The sequence below is a fragment of the Phallusia mammillata genome, chromosome 6, assembly GCF_965637545.1.
Source record: "Phallusia mammillata chromosome 6, kaPhaMamm4.hap1.1, whole genome shotgun sequence".
In the NCBI taxonomy this organism is placed as follows: Eukaryota; Metazoa; Chordata; class Ascidiacea; order Phlebobranchia; family Ascidiidae; genus Phallusia; species Phallusia mammillata.
In genome coordinates this window covers 19825706-19843489 of record NC_137257.1, presented here as the reverse complement: position 1 = coordinate 19843489, position 17784 = coordinate 19825706, and the positions used below count along the sequence as shown (strand labels likewise).

The 17784-nt window shown below is 36.4% G+C and overlaps 1 protein-coding gene across 2 annotated transcripts; it reads left to right on the top strand.

Moving 5' to 3' along the window:
- The first annotated feature begins 98 nt into the window (after window positions 1-98).
- Window positions 99-17727, top strand: LOC145233240 (uncharacterized). Of its 2 annotated transcripts, XM_080097931.1 has the most exons (14): window positions 99-249; window positions 983-1111; window positions 1936-2017; window positions 2680-2797; window positions 6128-6220; window positions 8174-8357; window positions 9114-9238; window positions 10242-10333; window positions 10694-10770; window positions 11535-11605; window positions 13747-14058; window positions 15035-15154; window positions 15365-15591; window positions 16502-17727. In XM_080097931.1, the coding sequence occupies exons 1-14, from the start codon at window positions 238-240 to the stop codon at window positions 17323-17325; spliced, it is 2466 nt and encodes an 821-aa protein (XP_079954057.1). In that variant the 5' UTR covers window positions 99-237; the 3' UTR covers window positions 17326-17727. The 2 variants fall into 2 exon arrangements, with proteins under 2 accessions (XP_079954057.1, XP_079954058.1); XM_080097932.1 differs by lacking the exon at window positions 13747-14058.
- The last annotated feature ends 57 nt before the right edge of the window (window positions 17728-17784 follow it).

The window sequence follows — 17784 nt, the reverse complement described above, 5'->3', positions numbered from 1 at the left end:
CTGACTTATTTACATTTACTTCAAATGTCTTTGAAACAACAAAACACTTTGGTTGTTTTACCTTAAGTTGCGAAAAACGTTTTACGCAATTGTGCTCTGCAATTCTACACGCACAACACAATCAGGTGCATAAATTTTATGTTTTCTGAGATCTGAGAAGTCTGTTGTTTACAGGATTTTTCATGTTTATTGTCTTCCGCTGGTTGCTGCAGTAGAGAGCTTGATACTTTCTGCTAAATGATTGAAGAGGTAATTACCGACAATGTTGCATGTGTTTTGATCAATTAAATGTGTTTCTGTATGTTTTATTTGTAAATAAGGACAAAAAAAAACAATCTGTGCCTGTATGAAACTGCTGTTTGTTTTTCTTTAAAAAACTTTGGTTGCCTTTGCTTTAGTTAAAAAAGCACCAAAGAAAACTTTTTAAGCAAAACAACAAAAATGCCACTTTTCTTGTGATGTTCAAAAAGTCTACAACCAATATAAAATCATTGTGATAAATTTTTGTTACTGTAGAGCCAGTCTGCAAAATATGGCACCTGCACACACATGAGTTGTTTTATCAAAATGTTTTTGGACGGGCAATGTGTTTAATTGTTCTGCCTTGACCTCTATTGCTTTGCACCCACGGAAATTGGTCTTGCATGTAGCACATGCTGGTCCTGCACCTTGGTCCCAAAGTTATATGCCAATTTTTTTAATTGCATGTGGAAATTTAGCATGAAGTATTGCCTGGCCCTGTTTATCACTTTCATTGTACCTGGTATAATTTCTCTTGCATGTAGAGGTTAAGCACCTGTCTATTGGACATAGTGGTCATATATGCAGGATATCTCGTTGGGAGCATCCATATTCTGCAGACTGGGTCGTATATGCCTGAGATCTTATCAAGATCTCTCATTAAACACACTGGCTGTTTTGTGTGTCAATAAAATATTAGTTAATTGCATTTGTGACATACATTTTGCTTTCTTAAATTTAGGATGATGAGTTGCTTGCTTTGCGGTCTGCTGCTTTGGCATCAATTAACAAGCCAAGGAAGCCACAAAAGGAAGCTGAGGATCTCGATGCTTTACGGCAAGCTGCTCTAAAAAGCAGGAAGCTTAGTGAGGTGTGATACATAAAACACAAAAATATTTTGTGCTGTTACTGCAAGTATTATTAAGTTAGCTCAAAAATAATAAAACACTTTTATTATTACTAAACATTTCAGTTTGTTTCAATGAATCAATAAGAATAAAATGGGATTTGGCTTATGCCAATGGTTCCCAACCTTTTTTGTCCTGTGCACCCCTTTTTGTCGATATTCAAATCTAATTCCCCCCTACAAATTTAGTTTGCTAAAATGTTGTTTACATTAACATTTTAATGTAATTCTTAAAACAGAATTTAAACTCTGATTATCGATTATATGAGGGTTTTTTTCTCAGCTCATATATGGCAAATGCAGCAAAATACATAGCACAGACAACCAGTAAGAGATTGATATTGTGACACGAATTTCCCCTACAAATTACAAAATTCCCCCCTTGTGGGGAATTCCCCCCTGGTTGGGAACCACTGGCTTATGCTTTGATTAAATATATACACATTATTTTTTTAAACTGGAAAAGCCATGTCTGGCATAAAACTGTTAAACCCTAGCACACAGAAAGTTTAACTGAATTTCAACTTGGAATTACACTTACCACAGTGAGAATAAAAAGTACAACTTGATAAATAGAAAAAAATTAAACAAAGCATTTAAAGCCCATTACTATGTTCCCATACTGCAATTTTTAGCAGCTTTAATTTTGCAAGTAAATGCATTTCTAGAATCTGATCAATAGATTTTGCACTCTGCATATACAACATTGCTTGACAGTGTTAAGAATAAACTAACATTTCATGTTGTTCGTGTTTAAATTTCTATTTCATGTTTGTTAAAATTCACAGGATGATGAAGACAATATCTTTCATAAATTGCAACCTCCGAAAAGCAGCAACCTTATTAACTTGACACCTGATCCGAATGCAGGTAGTTTTTAACTGTTTGATCCTTCTCAGTTCTTTGTTACTTGAAATTCAGCTAATTTGAATTGGATCATCTGATATTTGATGTATTGCATTATAAGATGTACAAAGTAAATACACAAAAATGTTTAATTTTGCTTGTCTAACACAGGCAACCGTTTCACTTTCAAATCTTTTATATTGTTGGAAAATCATCAAACCAAACCTGACGGCAGACCCACATTTAGCTAACTTTCGACCCCCTCTTCGGCTGCTAAATAAATAGTTCAGCGTTTTGTGCCATCTATCGAAAATTAGCTAAATGTGAGTGTGGCATGAGGTATGGTGTAAATAGCTCTACCTACATTGTTAGAACACAAGGTTGGAAATAAAAAAATGCTTAAAAATATACATACATATCTTAAACTTCATTTTTTAAAGTTGTTTCGATTTTTATGACATAACTAAACCCATTCAAAGATCTGCTCTTTTATTTATTCATTAAAGTTTCTTAAAAAATGTTTCAAATTTACTGGATAATTACAAAAGCAGTGTAATGTTAGAAGCTAGGTATGGTTTACAATTTTGACTAGCCTTACTGTTTGCCACATACTACTCAAAACAAGGATGTACAGAACCTTTAAACCTATTTTCCCAACAAAACATGTAATGAAACTGTGTTTTTAGCACTGCCTCCCTCACCAAAACCTAAAGACAAGTTTAATCGGTGTAGTTCTGAAAGTTCCGATGAATCTGACAGTGAATCAGTATCGAGTCAAAGTAGCAGACGATCAAGTGTTTCCAGGTAGTTATGGGTCCCCTTCCCTGAAGGGGACACATATTGATTTTACTCGAAATGTTTTTTGTTTTTTTTTCATTTGTTTTCTTCCTTTTTTTTCTTCCCAAAGTTTGTCCGACTCGTTTTTCCATCAAATGTTTGATGGATTTGGCTGAAATTTGCACAGATTGTAGATATAGTTATGTAGATGTGCATCCCACTTTGTTTTTGTTGATAACCCCAGTATTTACCCCGCTAGCCCCCTAAAATGGGTATTTTACCCCTGAAGTTTGTCCGACTCGTTTTTCCATCAAATGTTTGATGGATTTGGCTGAAGTTTACACAGATGGTAGATATAGTTATGTAGATGTGCATCCCACTTTGTTTTTGTTGATAACCCCAGTATTTACCCCGCTAGCCCCCTAAAATGGGTATTTTACCCCTGAAGTTTGTCCGACTCGTTTTTCCATCAAATGTTTGATGGATTTGGCTGAAATTTGCACAGATGGTAGATATAGTTATGTAGATGTGCATCCTACTTTGTTTTTGTTGATAACCCCAGTATTTACCCCGCTAGCCCCCTAAAACTGGTATTTTTCCCCCGAAGTTTGTCCGACTCGTTTTTCCATCAAATGTTTGATGGATTTGGCTGAAGTTTACACAGATGGTAGATATATTCATGTAGATGTGCATCTCACTTTGTTTTTGTTGATAACTCCAGTATTTACCCCGCTAGGCCCCTAAAATGGGTGTTTTTACCCAAAGTTTGTCCGACTCGTTTTTCCATCAAATGTTTGATGGATTTGGCTAAAATTTACACAGATAGTAGATATATTCATGTGGATGTGCATCCCACTTTGTTTTTGTCGATAACCCCAGTATTTACCCCGCTAGCCTCCTAAAATAAAATGGGTGAGTTTTTAAACAGTGTCAGAATTGGCTGAAATTTGGATTTCTTGTATAGTATGCCATTTATAGGTGTTGATTGTTGTGTTCAACCCTGTAGTCCTAACATTTACCCCACAAGTCCCCAAAGTGTACTATGCTCAAAATACCTCTAGTGGTCAAAATTTTAAACATTCTTGGATTGGGCTGAAATTTTGCAGTACTATTGATTGAGTCATTATGGTTTTTATATATTTTTTAGTTTGTGTGTCGAACACAATTAGTTGCCCTACTAGCCCCCTAATATGGGTCAGTTTTTTGAAACGTTAAATAGGACATACTTCAAACAATATCTGGGGTGAATCTAATTTTATAGTTTGTATTCTACATAGTATTATTATTTAAGCCCAGTGCCGATCGCTGTGTTTTACCTTACAACACCCGACTTCCTCATGGTTATCTCTTGAATTGCATTATTTTCAACTTTGCATGTGTGGGGACCCATGAGTTTTTGCCTGCAGAAACTAATAAAGTTATAAATGATGATGGCTAATATGGGACCCAATACAAAATAAGCAAAGGAAATATATTTATGTTTTAAAATAGGTTATAGTGTATATGCAAGGGCAATATGTGCTAAGCCACCCTTCTAGTTTTGAATGGTTTAAATGCTTTGAGAAAATATGTTTGTGTTTAAATGTCTGGCCGAGCCTAAATGCTGCATTCTGTTTTGGAGGCAGATTTATACATCGTTAAAAAAATGTAAAAAAAATTCTGTACAAGAAAATATACCAACTGCTATATATATATGTTTATATGTTTATATATTAGTAATGTATATATATATATCGTATCAGCAAAGTTATGTTTGGACCAAAACCAAATACTAAGCAGATTTGCAAAATAAATTTATGATATAATATTTTAGTATATATTCTTAGTGCTATGCAGGGAGTCGAACCGCTTGTCATATGGGTTCAGGTTCGGTTCGGGTTCACTTGGTTTTGTTTTTAAGGGTTCGGGTTCGGTTCAGGTTTTTAAAAATGTATATTTTCGGGTTCGGGTTTTGTTCCGGTTTGGGCAAATTATCCGGTCCGAACCGTCTTGCGGTTTTTAAACCGGTTCAAATTTTAATTCTACCCATCATCTACCTGGCCTTACCAAACTCCAAAAGAATTTTGCCCCTGCACTGTTATTTTTGACACGCCCTATAAGTGTTATTTCGCGTATTCTTGAGTGCGCTGTTTTGAGAAAAAAAATCACAAAATATCAAACAGACTGCATTTTTTACTGGTTCAAGTCCGGTTCGGGTCCAACGCCAAACAAAATATGGGGTTCAACTCCGGTTCGGGTTTTTAGAAAATCGTAATTAGCGGTTCGGGTTTAATGAAATTAACCGCTCAAACCGGTTCGCGGGTTCGTGTTCAGTTCCGGTTCGACTCCCTGGTGCTATGGGTTTTAAGAAGGGAGTCAAACCAGAACTAAAACTAAACCTGGGAACCGATTTGAGCAGTTAAATTCATTAAAAACAGAAAATTCGATTTCTCCAAAACCCCAACCTGTGTTAAACTTTAATCGCCATCACAAATTTTATTGATTTCAAACAAGTTACTGAAGAATATTTGTGATAATAGCTACAAGGCGCTTCAAAAATAATGATAATGTGCATGAAATTAAACCCAAAAATAGTTTGTGTTAAAACCTGAACAAACTAGTGATGGGACGAGTACTCGGTTCACAGTACTCGGTATCGATGGTATCGAACGATTTCAGTGGTATTGATACTCGTACTCGGTATCGAAATATTTTACCTTGGTTTTCGATACCAACGTGCAAGTACCGAAGGTCGATTTACACCATAAGAATACGGGCAACTTTATGCCAATATTTGCTTCGGACAGTACAAAATGGGGAAAAAGTTCCGCCAGGTTACGTATATTTTTTTCGCTATCACGTGATGATAACATTTTTCGGCATGTGTGTGTGCACGCCTGTACCCCGACCATGGCAGATAAATTAGCCAGTGATATACAACTAAGTACAACACTCCACTTAAGTACTCGGTAATCGTACTTGGTATCGAAGGCATATACATATGGTATATACTCGGTATTCGTACTCGCTTCAAAACCTGGTATCGTCCCATCACTAGAACAAACTCATATATCTAACAGTTTGACACCCTGGTTTTAACGCTACCTCTGCTATTGTGCCAGCCTGCAAAAGTATATGCTGATTTTTCATTTGCAGTGAACAAAATGTTAATGGTTTGAAAATTATTCAAGTTGCAATTACGTGGAAAACTTGTACCAAAATTTTGAACCGCTTTTGTATGAAAATTGTGTTCTAAATATTTGTTATCTGAAAGTAATTCTACCTTAATAAAATCTTCACAAAAAATGCTGATTTGGTTGAATACTTTTGCCAATCGAAGCTAAAACATACCTGAATAACATGACAACTTGTGTACAGTTCAATAGCTGATAGTGAGAGTGGTGACTCTAGCCAGGATGAGGAGAGTAGCAACCAAAGCGAAAATGAGGATCCGGAAAAGCACGAAACCAAGTTGGTGTAATTTTTACTCTTTCCAGTCTTACATATTGTTATGTATAATCCTCTGAAGCTTGGATTTGCATTTTTTTGTGCTTGGTGCTAAAGCTGTGGTTCCAACTTTTTAGTAATGTAGACTAGAGATAGACCGATTATCGGCGCCAATATTCGGGGTTTCGCAGATTATCGGTATCGGCCTTTTTTTAATCAGTTGGCCGATAATTGTTGGGGGTTTAGTAGACTCAGCCGTGTTCCTTCGTCTGATCGTCTCAGTCTGGCCGCCAATTGGTTTCACCGCAAAAGTGAAGCACATGTCTGTTTTGTACAAACTTACGTTTGCGTAATGCGCGACGGCAAGCGACCTAGTGCTCATTAACAATGACCCCTAACATTAAAGCTGATTCTTCTGTTTTATGTACAGCATGTATTAAAACATACAAGACTAACTTTCTTTGCAGTTGTCGAACATTTTGTCGCACAATCATTACATGTGACACCATTATTTTTTACTTACTCTGTCCTGCAGTATTGTCAAGTTCATGCTCAAGCGAACACAGTTCATTAGCAGAGCTTGGTCCAAGGATGTAAACCAAAATTGTGTGGCCTGTAGCGGCCAAATATTGTGTAAACAGAACATTTGCATGACGCAATGCCTTAAAACTAGATGATGCTCGAGACGGTGCAATCTCGGTATTGCATAGGAATGTTGCGAGAGTTATTTGAAACAAACTGAAAGTTAGTTGTTGTGTTGAGATGGTGCCATTTCCGGCATTGCCTTGGAATGTTGCAATCTCGATGTAAAACAAACTAAAAACCGAAAAGAACCGCCGTTGAGAAACATTGCTAGAAGCGGTGTATATAAGCTCATGTTGTCCTTTGGTTAAATTACTGGTGCGGGCTAGGACAGCACTAGCTATTCTTTCACCTATGGTCGAAAGCGTTTTGACGCTTGCTATATGCGGGATACATGACAACTTGGTAGCCTAATTTTGAACTTGGTCCAGTTTTATACTGTCTCACAGGACAGCACGCTGAGCAATTGTGTCTTGCACCATAATTTACCCTTGCTTAATTGGGAATACTAATTAATGACACTTTGTTGCTGATTTTGGGTTACCTGTTACCATATTCATTTCGTTTTTGTTTTCATTGAAAAAACATTTTAGTTATTGTCCAATAAACATATGCTTGAAGGCATACAGCCAAGGTCAAGTGAGATATTTGATTGTTCCTGGGACTAAAATTTTTCCCTAAAATGTAAACAAAATATCGGTTATCGGCCTTCTTGACTACCGATAATTGGTTATCGGTGTCGACCCTAAAAAACCATATCGGTCTAACTCTAATGTAGACCAAGGGTTAGGCCTGTTCTTCTTGACTGGGTTAAGATATTTCTGTCGCCAGCAACGTTAGCAATTCCGACAAGTTAAGACCCACTAGGCTAAAAATGAGTACTAAACGCACATGCAATAGTTTTACAGCTCATCAGTCATTATGGTGCTATTTTAAGGACTATTTTGCTGCAACCACGTGCTCCCACTTAAAATAGTACATTGATTCCATGTTCCATACATATGTTGCCCACATTTGCTTCATTTTCATTTGGTAAGCTGCAGACAGTGCACACTGTTTCGAAAGTTTCATCAGTGCAGCTGGTGACGAGAGATCGGTCATTTGAGCTCATTTATCTCTTTACGGCACTCTCTTTACGGTTTGTTGGGAGCAGCAAGCTGAAAAGCCATGTGTTACCAGCCTGTTCGGTGCCACAACTGGGCATGCACTGTCTGCAACTTATCATGTATTGGTTGATGCTTATATATGCTTTTATATGACTTATTAACAAATTTTCCCCATATCTGAACCAGGTCACATTTTATAGACTTGTGTAGTGTAGTGATATTGTTGGCACTGAAATTACCTTTAGGTCAGCAAAACTAAAGCAAGCTTATTTCATTATTGTTTCTTTAGAATTCCTGAAGTTCCTGTCACTTCTAAACCAGAGGATGATGACATATTAAATGCTATCGATCAATTTTTGGGAGGAGATTTTGATGTTGGGGAGAAAAAATCCGATGAACCAAAAAAAGAGCCAAAAGAACCTAAATCAAAACCTAAAGTCAAGAAGAAATTAAAAAAGAAAGAAAAAAACAAGGTGGTTAAATATTAATCATGGTTTGGAAGAAATTCCGAATTGTTGATAGCGCTAGCATGCTGTACTCCCTAATGGTCAACCTGGCACCTTATAATATATATATACCAGCTAATTTGTTGTGAATAGGTAGATAGACAATTCTGTGTAATGCAATATTTCTTTTAATTGCATTCTGAACTCTAAAAGGTGCTTATAATGGTCCTATCATTAGTGAAGAATAAATTCTGGTTAGAAACAAAAAAAAAACACTTTTGCGCAAATACTACTAAAAACAATTGGTAGTAAAGTTTGTGAAAAAACTAGTGATGGGACGATACCAGATTTTGAAGCAGGTACCAAGTTCATAAATATAGTGTGTTTCCTAATTTGTATATCACTAGCTAATTTATCTGCCATGGCTGTGGTACAAGCGTGCACACACACTCATGCAGAAGCCTGTACAAAAACGTGATTTCCACACGATAGCTATAAAATATACATAACCTGGCTCAACTTTTTCCCGATTTGTGCTGTCTAAAGCAAATATTGGCAAAAAGTTGCCGATATTCTTATAGTGTAAACCGGCCCTTATAATCGAACAGTGGTATCGAAAACAGAGGCCAAATATTTTGATGCCGCGTATGAGTATTGATACCACTGAAATCATTCGATACCAAGTGCCGGTACTCGTCCCATCACTAAATTGTACAAATACTAATAAGAATGATTTGGGAGTAAAATTTGTAAAGTAACCATATATCTTTAAAATGTTTGTAGGAAAAAGGTCGGTCAAACATTAATGCAGATGATTCAAAAGAAAACAAAGTTCCATTGGAAACAGACAAAAAAACGGAAGAAAATCCACATGTCAAAACCAAAGCAGAAGATATTGAACCAACTAGGTTTGTACGGCAACTGGCAATATTAAAAACCTTTCCTTGTAATACAACAATTGATTTTTTGGGTAATTTTCATATGTAAAGCAAAAATGTCAAGTCAGAAAAGCGAAAAAAATTATTCAAGGTAATTCAATTGTATTGCATTGCTGGTACATCTGTAGTCACACACCATACCGATACACTACTAAAAATTTTTGGTGAACCCCTTTGTACCTATGCACCCCAATGACTGGTTTGATGCACCTTTGTGCAGTGGTTCCCAACTTTTTACGCGACCCAAACATTTCCATAGACCTTATAAGTAAGCTATTGTGATTGCGTTGATTTTTGTAAAACGAGATAGACTTTTTGGAAATATGGTTTCTGTGGAAATTAAATGACATGTTTTGACCAAAATATATTGTTCTTTCCCCCAAACATTACCATTACTTTTTGGGGGAAATTCCATGGAATTTCATATCTGTCGTGAACCCATCAAAAGCAAGGCTTTATTATTAGGGATGGCACAAAACTGCAAATGTTCTATTTGGTCGAGCACCGAGCATCTCACGGTAATGCTCGGAGCATGGGCTCGGTCGCATTATAATTTATTATAATGCAACAGTTTAAAGCAGTGGGACAAAAAACAGGGTCACCAACCTTTTTTTCAAAACAGGCCGGATAACATTAAAAATGAAACACAAGCCGCACCTTTTCTGTTTTTCTGTTTTGTTTGTGAAATATTTTATTTGATCAAACACTAGACTTAGAGCATGGTAATACTCGGTGCATTGTGTCATCACAAACAGTTTCAATTCCACATTAGTTTTGAAGCTTTCTAAGGTCCCTTACGTCACCAGCGGTTATGAGTTTGCAAATTTATGTGCTTAAGTCAGTTTATGCAAGTGCTTGGCCGAGCACCAAGCGTCATAAACTGCAATGCTCAGTACTAAGTACTCAGGCACTGCGGTGGCTCAGCCCATTCCTATTACTATTAAATTTTTGCTAACTTATCCCTTTTGTACAGAAAAGAAAAAACATCATCAACAGACAAAAATCATCGTTCTCAAAAGATGGAAAAAAGTAAAGACTTTGTTGAAAAAGAAAGTAGGAAAAAGGGTATGTGATATGTATCTCAACTGTTTAGGCCTGTGGTTCTCAATTTTTTTTTATTGCGACATGAGGTCCATTGAAGGTGTTATTTCGAATCGGTCTTCTGAGCATTTTAACATGGCAAGGCACAGACTTGAAAAATCTAGCGTGTAGTGGGCTACAAAACTACAAAAGGAGTCTTTTAGGGACCCGTTGAAAGGTGCAAGCACCATTATCTGCCTTGTGTGCTGCACATGTCAGTTTTGTAGTAAGGGATTGCCAGCTTGATTCGGTATGACACCTTCAATGGACCTGGCAGACTATGCTTTAAAATTAAATAGGATTAGACTAATTTGATGTAAGCATAAGATTTGTTGTGATGTGCAGGAATAGAAGACAATGACAGCGTTCATTCATCAGATTTAAGTTTTCTATCTGATTCGAGTGATGATGGCCAAGACCATGTAAGTTTTTTGTTTTTTATTTCAGTTTTATGTCTTAAATGGAAACACTTAATAAGTAATTTAATCATAAACATAACTGCCAAAGAACTTGTGTATATATAATACATTATGCAGACGTTTCAACAATATTCTGCATAATGTATTCTATAACAAAATCTTTGGCAGTTATGTTTATGATTAAATGTCTTAATTGTATTTAATACTTAAATCAATCTTACTGAAATACATTAATCTGTTAAAATCTTGCATAAAATTAACAACATCTAAAACAGGGGTCGGCAACCTTTTAGGAGACGCATGCCAATTTACTTGTTATTTCCATGTGTTAATGACCTCGTGTGCCAACGTTTTTCCAAATAATACCGGTTCGTACCAACAAATATTAATAATAAAGAGAAAGCGGAGAGTTTTGTGCATGTAAGGCTGAATTTTAAGACAATTGCATGATAAAAACTATAAACAAGCAGTGTAACAGGTTAAATTGTTACTTTAATATAACACGCAAATGGGTTGGCTTGCCATGAAAAACCACCTCGCATGCCAACCTTGGCATGCATGCCAGGGGTTGCCGACTCCTGATCTAAAACTATTGACAAGAAAATATGTTTTGAAAATAGGTATATAATTTTTTTAAGTTTAAAAATAGTATCTGTGCCCTTATTGTCTCCCTGATTTTGTTATTCTTTTATGCTCATTTGAGAGTTACTAATTCAATTGGTTACTTAATTATTTTCTCTTTTACAAACCCTGGTTTCTGTTTACAGAGTGGAAGTCGCAAAACAAGTCAACCTTCTGTGAAACTTATGTCAGATTCAACAGATCATCAATATAAAAGGTTAGCTGTTGCAACCTAGTAACCATTTCCAGGGTTCCCGCGGGTATGGAAAACCTGAAAAAGTTATGGAATTCAAATTTGTATTTTTAAGGCCTGGAAAAGTTTTGAAAAAACTCAACTTTTGAAAAAGTATGAAATTTGGCAACTGAAAATGCCAAATAGAGATGGTAAAGCAAGTATGGTAAATTGGCTGCATCTACCAAAGCCTCTTTACCAGCTTCACTATTGAAATTGCTCGATTTTTTTCAAATAAGGTTATGGAAATTTGTTTTTTTTGTCATTGAAAAGTTTTGGAAATGTCATGGAATTTATAAACAGAAATTGCGCAGGAACCCTGCATTTCACAACTAATGTTATTTTGCCTTATTGTTGTTTTCACTTGTGACTTTTGTATTACACATAGTCAGGGTTTTTTTAAGGTTTGGTTTGGGTAACCGCTTTGTAGTTTTAAGAGACCGCAAGTGTTTCATTTAAATACCAAAAAATAGCCATATTTGCTTAAACGAATTATTTATTAGGCTACTGGCAGTGCATAATCATAGAACAAATTTTTTTTGGGAAATTTTGGGAAACCGCTGGAGAAATTTGGGGGACCGTTTCGGTCTGTAAAATATACTATTTGGCAAAGCATAATAATGTATGAAGAACACTGGCGCCCACTTATGGGGAGGCGGGGAGGCGCCGCCTCCCCGGGTATCTGCGTCGCTGACTTCGTCATAAACAAGTTTTGCGTTAATTTATGCACATACAGTTTTGTAGTAACTCTGTACTACTGCACAGTCAACGACTGCTTAGTTTGAACAGACCAACCTTTCTGAAAAATCAAACAACGCATATTGTTACGTCATAAACGTATACTTGAAGTGTTATATGCAGGGTTGCCATACCGTCCTTATTTTGAAGGACAATGTCTTCGAAAAAGTTTTTGTGCTTATTTCTAACAACTGTCCTTGTTTTTGACTTGAGTCCTTATTTTGTCTTATTTTAAACAATTACAAGTCAAATCCCTGCTAAAAGTAAACCTAGACCTGGGCTGTCGTGAGATGCACTAAGTGTTTTCTACAAACAAGGAGTTGGAACAGAATGTTCCTGGCAAAAAGAAATATGACATGTGATATGTCAAGGCTCGTATAAATGCAAAGATTTGTTCAAAAACGTTTGTTTCGTTTGACATGAAAGTCCAATTGTTCGTGTGTCCGTATTTCGAGTTCCATGTCGATGGCAACCCTGGTTATATGCAATGAGCCATTGGATAAAAACATGCAAGAAGTGTTTGCTAAAACTCGGTCAGCAACATCGACACAAATTGACATCGTTTAAAAAGGGGGTAGCCAGTTTTTTTCAGGGTGAGCCGCATAGCATGAAAATGACATTAGACGGCCACATAGCTTACAAGCACAAACGCAGCGCCGTTCCGCAATTGTGGTCTACAAAGCACTTTTGTGGGACCAGCAGGAGCTACAATATTATTAAGAGATAGCGCTACTGTCGAACAATAAAATTATCTGGCATAAATTACTAACTTCTCATTGATGTCATCACAACTAACAAAGAAAGGCACCTGTATACGCACAGTAACGAAAGCATGGGTACTTTAAGCCTTGTCTGTGATGTAACAAACTGTTTTTGGATCATTTTTATGCGTCCAGTGAAGTGCAAAACTAGGTAAACTTAAGACCACATGTTGTTGTGGGAACTCTTTGGTGGCAAATTAACTTTCAACGGTTAACTCGTTGTTTTCCAAGATATATATTTAGAACAAATACCTTCGCGGGCTTTACTTTGGTAATTCCTGATTTAAAATAAAATAAACTTAAATGCGTTACATGCAATTTGCTGCGTAAATAGTGACGTCCGGGCTGAAAATATTTCCGTCTTTACCTTTTTTTTTTTTTCGTCTTTACCGAGTTATAATAATTCTGCCTCCCCGCCGATTTTAGCAAGTGGGCGCCTATGATGAAGAAATTTTGACATACATACTCTTTAGTAAAACAAAGCATTTTTTGGTGGAAGTTTTGTATACTTTTCTGTTAACTTTGCATGCATTGCTTAAAAGAAGCTCTTTACTTTCAACGCTTTTGTTGATATTTTTTCTACGTGTATGAAGTATATCTATATGATTGATTCCACAAATGTTGCAGTGACTTCAAGGGAAAAAGCAATGGCTCTGGAAGTAAAATAATTTCACTCAAGTCGTCTTCAAGGCAAAGAAGCAAGTTTGATACAAAAACTCCTGATTTACGGACTAAGTTAAAGGGCAGGGGTTTGCCGAGAAATCATGAGGAACAGAAGAAAAATGACTCCCTAGTGCCTTCAGTGGCAGAAAAAGAAGACGGTATTACCAAGAAAAGTTCAAAAATTTATGTCAAGCCTAGTTTGGTTGGCAAAGCACAATCAAATGAAAAGAAAGATATCCTAAAGAGGCAATCAGAAGACAATATTGTAATTACAAGGTTAGTCATTGCTTGAAGTGTTTTTTTAACATTGTTGAAATAAACTACATACAGGTTTTTTTTGTTGTTCTTATTTCATAAACAACCTAGATTGCTTGTTTTGTTTTAACTGTTACGATATAAATTCATTATATAAGCTATTGCTGCCAGACATAATATTAATTTTATAGAGCTCTTCTGGCAAGTATTTTATTATTATTATTTTTAAAGAAGTTTCTTTTGTTTATCGTGCACTGTACTACGCGCATTCAGTGTTATTTACCCTGATGAAGACGACCTATATAGGACGTCGAAACGTCCGAATAAAAATACTTGCCAGAAGAGCTCTTTAAAGTTGATACAAATAACATTGCTACAAACTATTTAGATCAGCAAAAAAATAATACTTAAAACATGAATCAAGACTTTGATAAGCAATATCAGCACTCTGAAGTCGCTATGTCAGTGGGTGGGCTAATTCTACTTAGAAGATTTGGCAACTTTCTTCACATAAGGCATAATTGCATCTTTTTTTTGTTAACAGTCATCTTTATGTTTGCCATTGGATTAGTGGCCACCATGACTATAAGCAGGGTTGCCATTGACATAAACCTTAAAATAAGGATAAGCAAACATTTTAATTTTCATACAAAACCAAACAACTTTTTTGAACAAATCTTTGCATTTATAAGAGCCATGACATATCACATGGCCAAGTTTTTGCCAGAAACAATCTGTTCCAGCAAATCCTTGTTCATAGAAAACACTTGTGTATCTTACGACAGCTCAGTCTATGGGTTTACGTTTACTTGCAGCAGGGATTTGACCTGTAATAGTTAAAAATAATACAAAATAAGCACTCAAGTCAAAAACAAGGACATTTCTTAGAAATAAGGAATATTAATTTTTCTAAGACATTGCCCTTTAAAATAAGGACAAGTATTAAAAATAAGGACGGTGTGGCGACCCTGAATATATGTAAAAGTTTTTTCTCCAGAAAAGTTACAAACGAGCGGTATGTGGAGAAGTCTGTGAAAATTGCTCCAGGTGTCCAAAATCCAGAAGAAAAAAAGTCGTTGTTGAAACCAATATTAAAACAAAACAGCGAAGAAAAAAAGTATGTTACCCGTTTTTTTGGGCCGTTTGAACCATACTTATGTAATAATTTACTCACTTACATTTACCCAACCAAGCATGTTAAACCAATCTTTTGGCAGACAAATTACACCGGTTAAAATGCACTGCTCTATATGATATTTATTCTCAATAGTTTGCAATAATTTGAGACAAAATCTTTTTTTCTGACAAATTCCATTTTTGTTTACAGAAAGAAGAATAGCAAACGCAGCGTAATCCAGTTTTCCCCCTATACTCCTGATAAAGAAAAACGCGAAAAAATTGCAAGTTTGATGAAAAATGCTCCGAAACTGAACAAGGCGGCGCAGAAAAATCAAAGCGATGATGAAAAGTCTCTTTCTGATATGAGTGAACAAAATTTTGACGCTTTTGAAATTGCTGACGACTTCGACACAGAAGTGTCTGAGACATCTAAAGGTTTGAAGTTTTGTAAATCTTCCAAATGTAAATGTTGGGCGACAGTTATGATCCATACATTTTGAGAGTTCATACTTTACAATATGTCTAAATATGTATATTACAGTAACCTCGGTTAAACCGGATTCGGTTAATACGAATCTTCGCCTAATACGGACAAATTGTTTGGTCAAAACGGGTCCGGATTAACAGAGGTTTACTGAGATGTAAAAACTAAAACCGACATTTTGACCAGTCTCAGAAAAATAGAATCAATTTGAGACCGCAGTGCCGAATCTGAAAGGCGCATTATCTCCTGATATCTTTTGAGAAGTTTATTTGGTATCAGAGTAAAAAAAGTTACGGTTATACCGATTATATCGGCGCCGATGTAATACAGGATTTAGGCATTTTAGTTATCAGGACGGGCGATATTTTTACTTAGCGCAGCTCTGTCTCTCCCTTGAGCCGCTGATCGGTATTAAGGCAAATCGGCATCAAAAGCTTTTATGTCCTGACATGGCTTTCGGTAGTTCTACTTTTACACAGCTAAAGTTCGTTTATATTTATACACGTGTACCAAATCACGACCTGAGAACTAGATTTTTTATTGCCCTGTTATACAAAGGACTAATGTGTATAAGATTGAAAAAATTCTTGTTTTGAAAAAAGTTTTGTGAAAAACATTGGGTGGCCACAACTTTGCCAAAGGTTAACGCTTAATGTAAAAACATCAAGCCAATAAATGATAAGATGGTGACCACACTAACCAATACGACCGATCTCTCGTCACCAGCTGCACTGATGAGACCTTAAGTCGAAACAGTGTGCACTGTCTGCAGTTTACGCTTAATATTTCGATTCAAAAAAGGTTTAAAGGCACTCTAGTGAGGTAAAACAACCATCCAACCTATGGTGAATATTTCTACAGAACCTGAACCGCTTAAACGAAGAAGGAAGTCTTCACAGTCGAACGTTCTTCCATCTGATACTCGTGTCTTCATCACTGCGGGATCTCCAGTGTCTGATAAAACATCTTTATCATCATCTTCTGGAGAGCTCTCTGATTCTCCTCCTTCGTCACCATCCGCTGCTTCCTCAGGTGAAGAAGAGCAGGAAAAACCACATCCCAAACCTAAAAGACCTATAAGAGACAGACTTGGTGTGCAAGTTAAATCATTCTCTGAAAAGAAAGAACGATCTGTTCCAGAGAGGCGATTGGACGCAAGGACTAAGTTAACACGGAGGAGGAGTAAAGAAGAGGTGAGAAGAAAGAGGAGGACAAAAGATCCTGTAAAAGAAGATCTTCGTGGAGCCTCAATTTCGGAAGATGAGGCAAATGACTTTTTTCGTTCCGTCGACAAACCCAAATTTCCATCATCAGTCATCTCAACAGTAACCGTAAAAAAATCACCTTACTCAAATCACGACTTTTCTGTGACAAATGATGAAACGGTTCATAGGAAAAAAAGACGGAGAGTCGGTTTGGTTGTTAATGAGAAAAAAGCACGAATAACTATAGAGAAACCGAACTCGAGGACAATAAGGGAGAGACTTGGTGGTTCCAATGTCAAAAAAGTTTCCCATACTTCACCGGATCGGAAACGCAAACGACTTTCACCGAGCAAGCAGACTGCCCCTGATCGTGAAAAGGAATTAGATGCCCGAATGAAGCGAATTCGTGAACAAAATGAAGCGATCATAAGGCGTAGACAGGAGATCGAAATGGAGGAAAAACGGTTTCGGCTTACGTGATCATCGTGACCTTGCTCACGAATGTGTCATTTGATAAGTTTTATTAAGCTTGTGAAATTTCACGAATTCGTGATATTTCGTAAGACCTAATGAGTACTTAATATCTGTTTCACGAATTCGTGATATTTCGTGAGACCTAATGAGTTCTTAAAGTCCAAGACGCACATTTTTTGTGAAACAAGCGTGATCATGATTACTTTCGTGATTAAGTGAAAGTAAAACTAACGGGTACCTGTGATAAACAATTCTTACAAGTTACTGTCGATTCTGTAACCGGATTCACCACAAAATAATTGTTTTTAATGTGAAAAAAGTAGAATTGTGAATGTCCACAATATGGCAAGAAATCGCAACATATTTTTTGGCGGTGTAATTTTTACAAGACAATCAAAAAAATGGCAACTGCGCATATTGATGTAAGATTGAGGATCATATTAAGGAATTATTTGATGTAAGTTA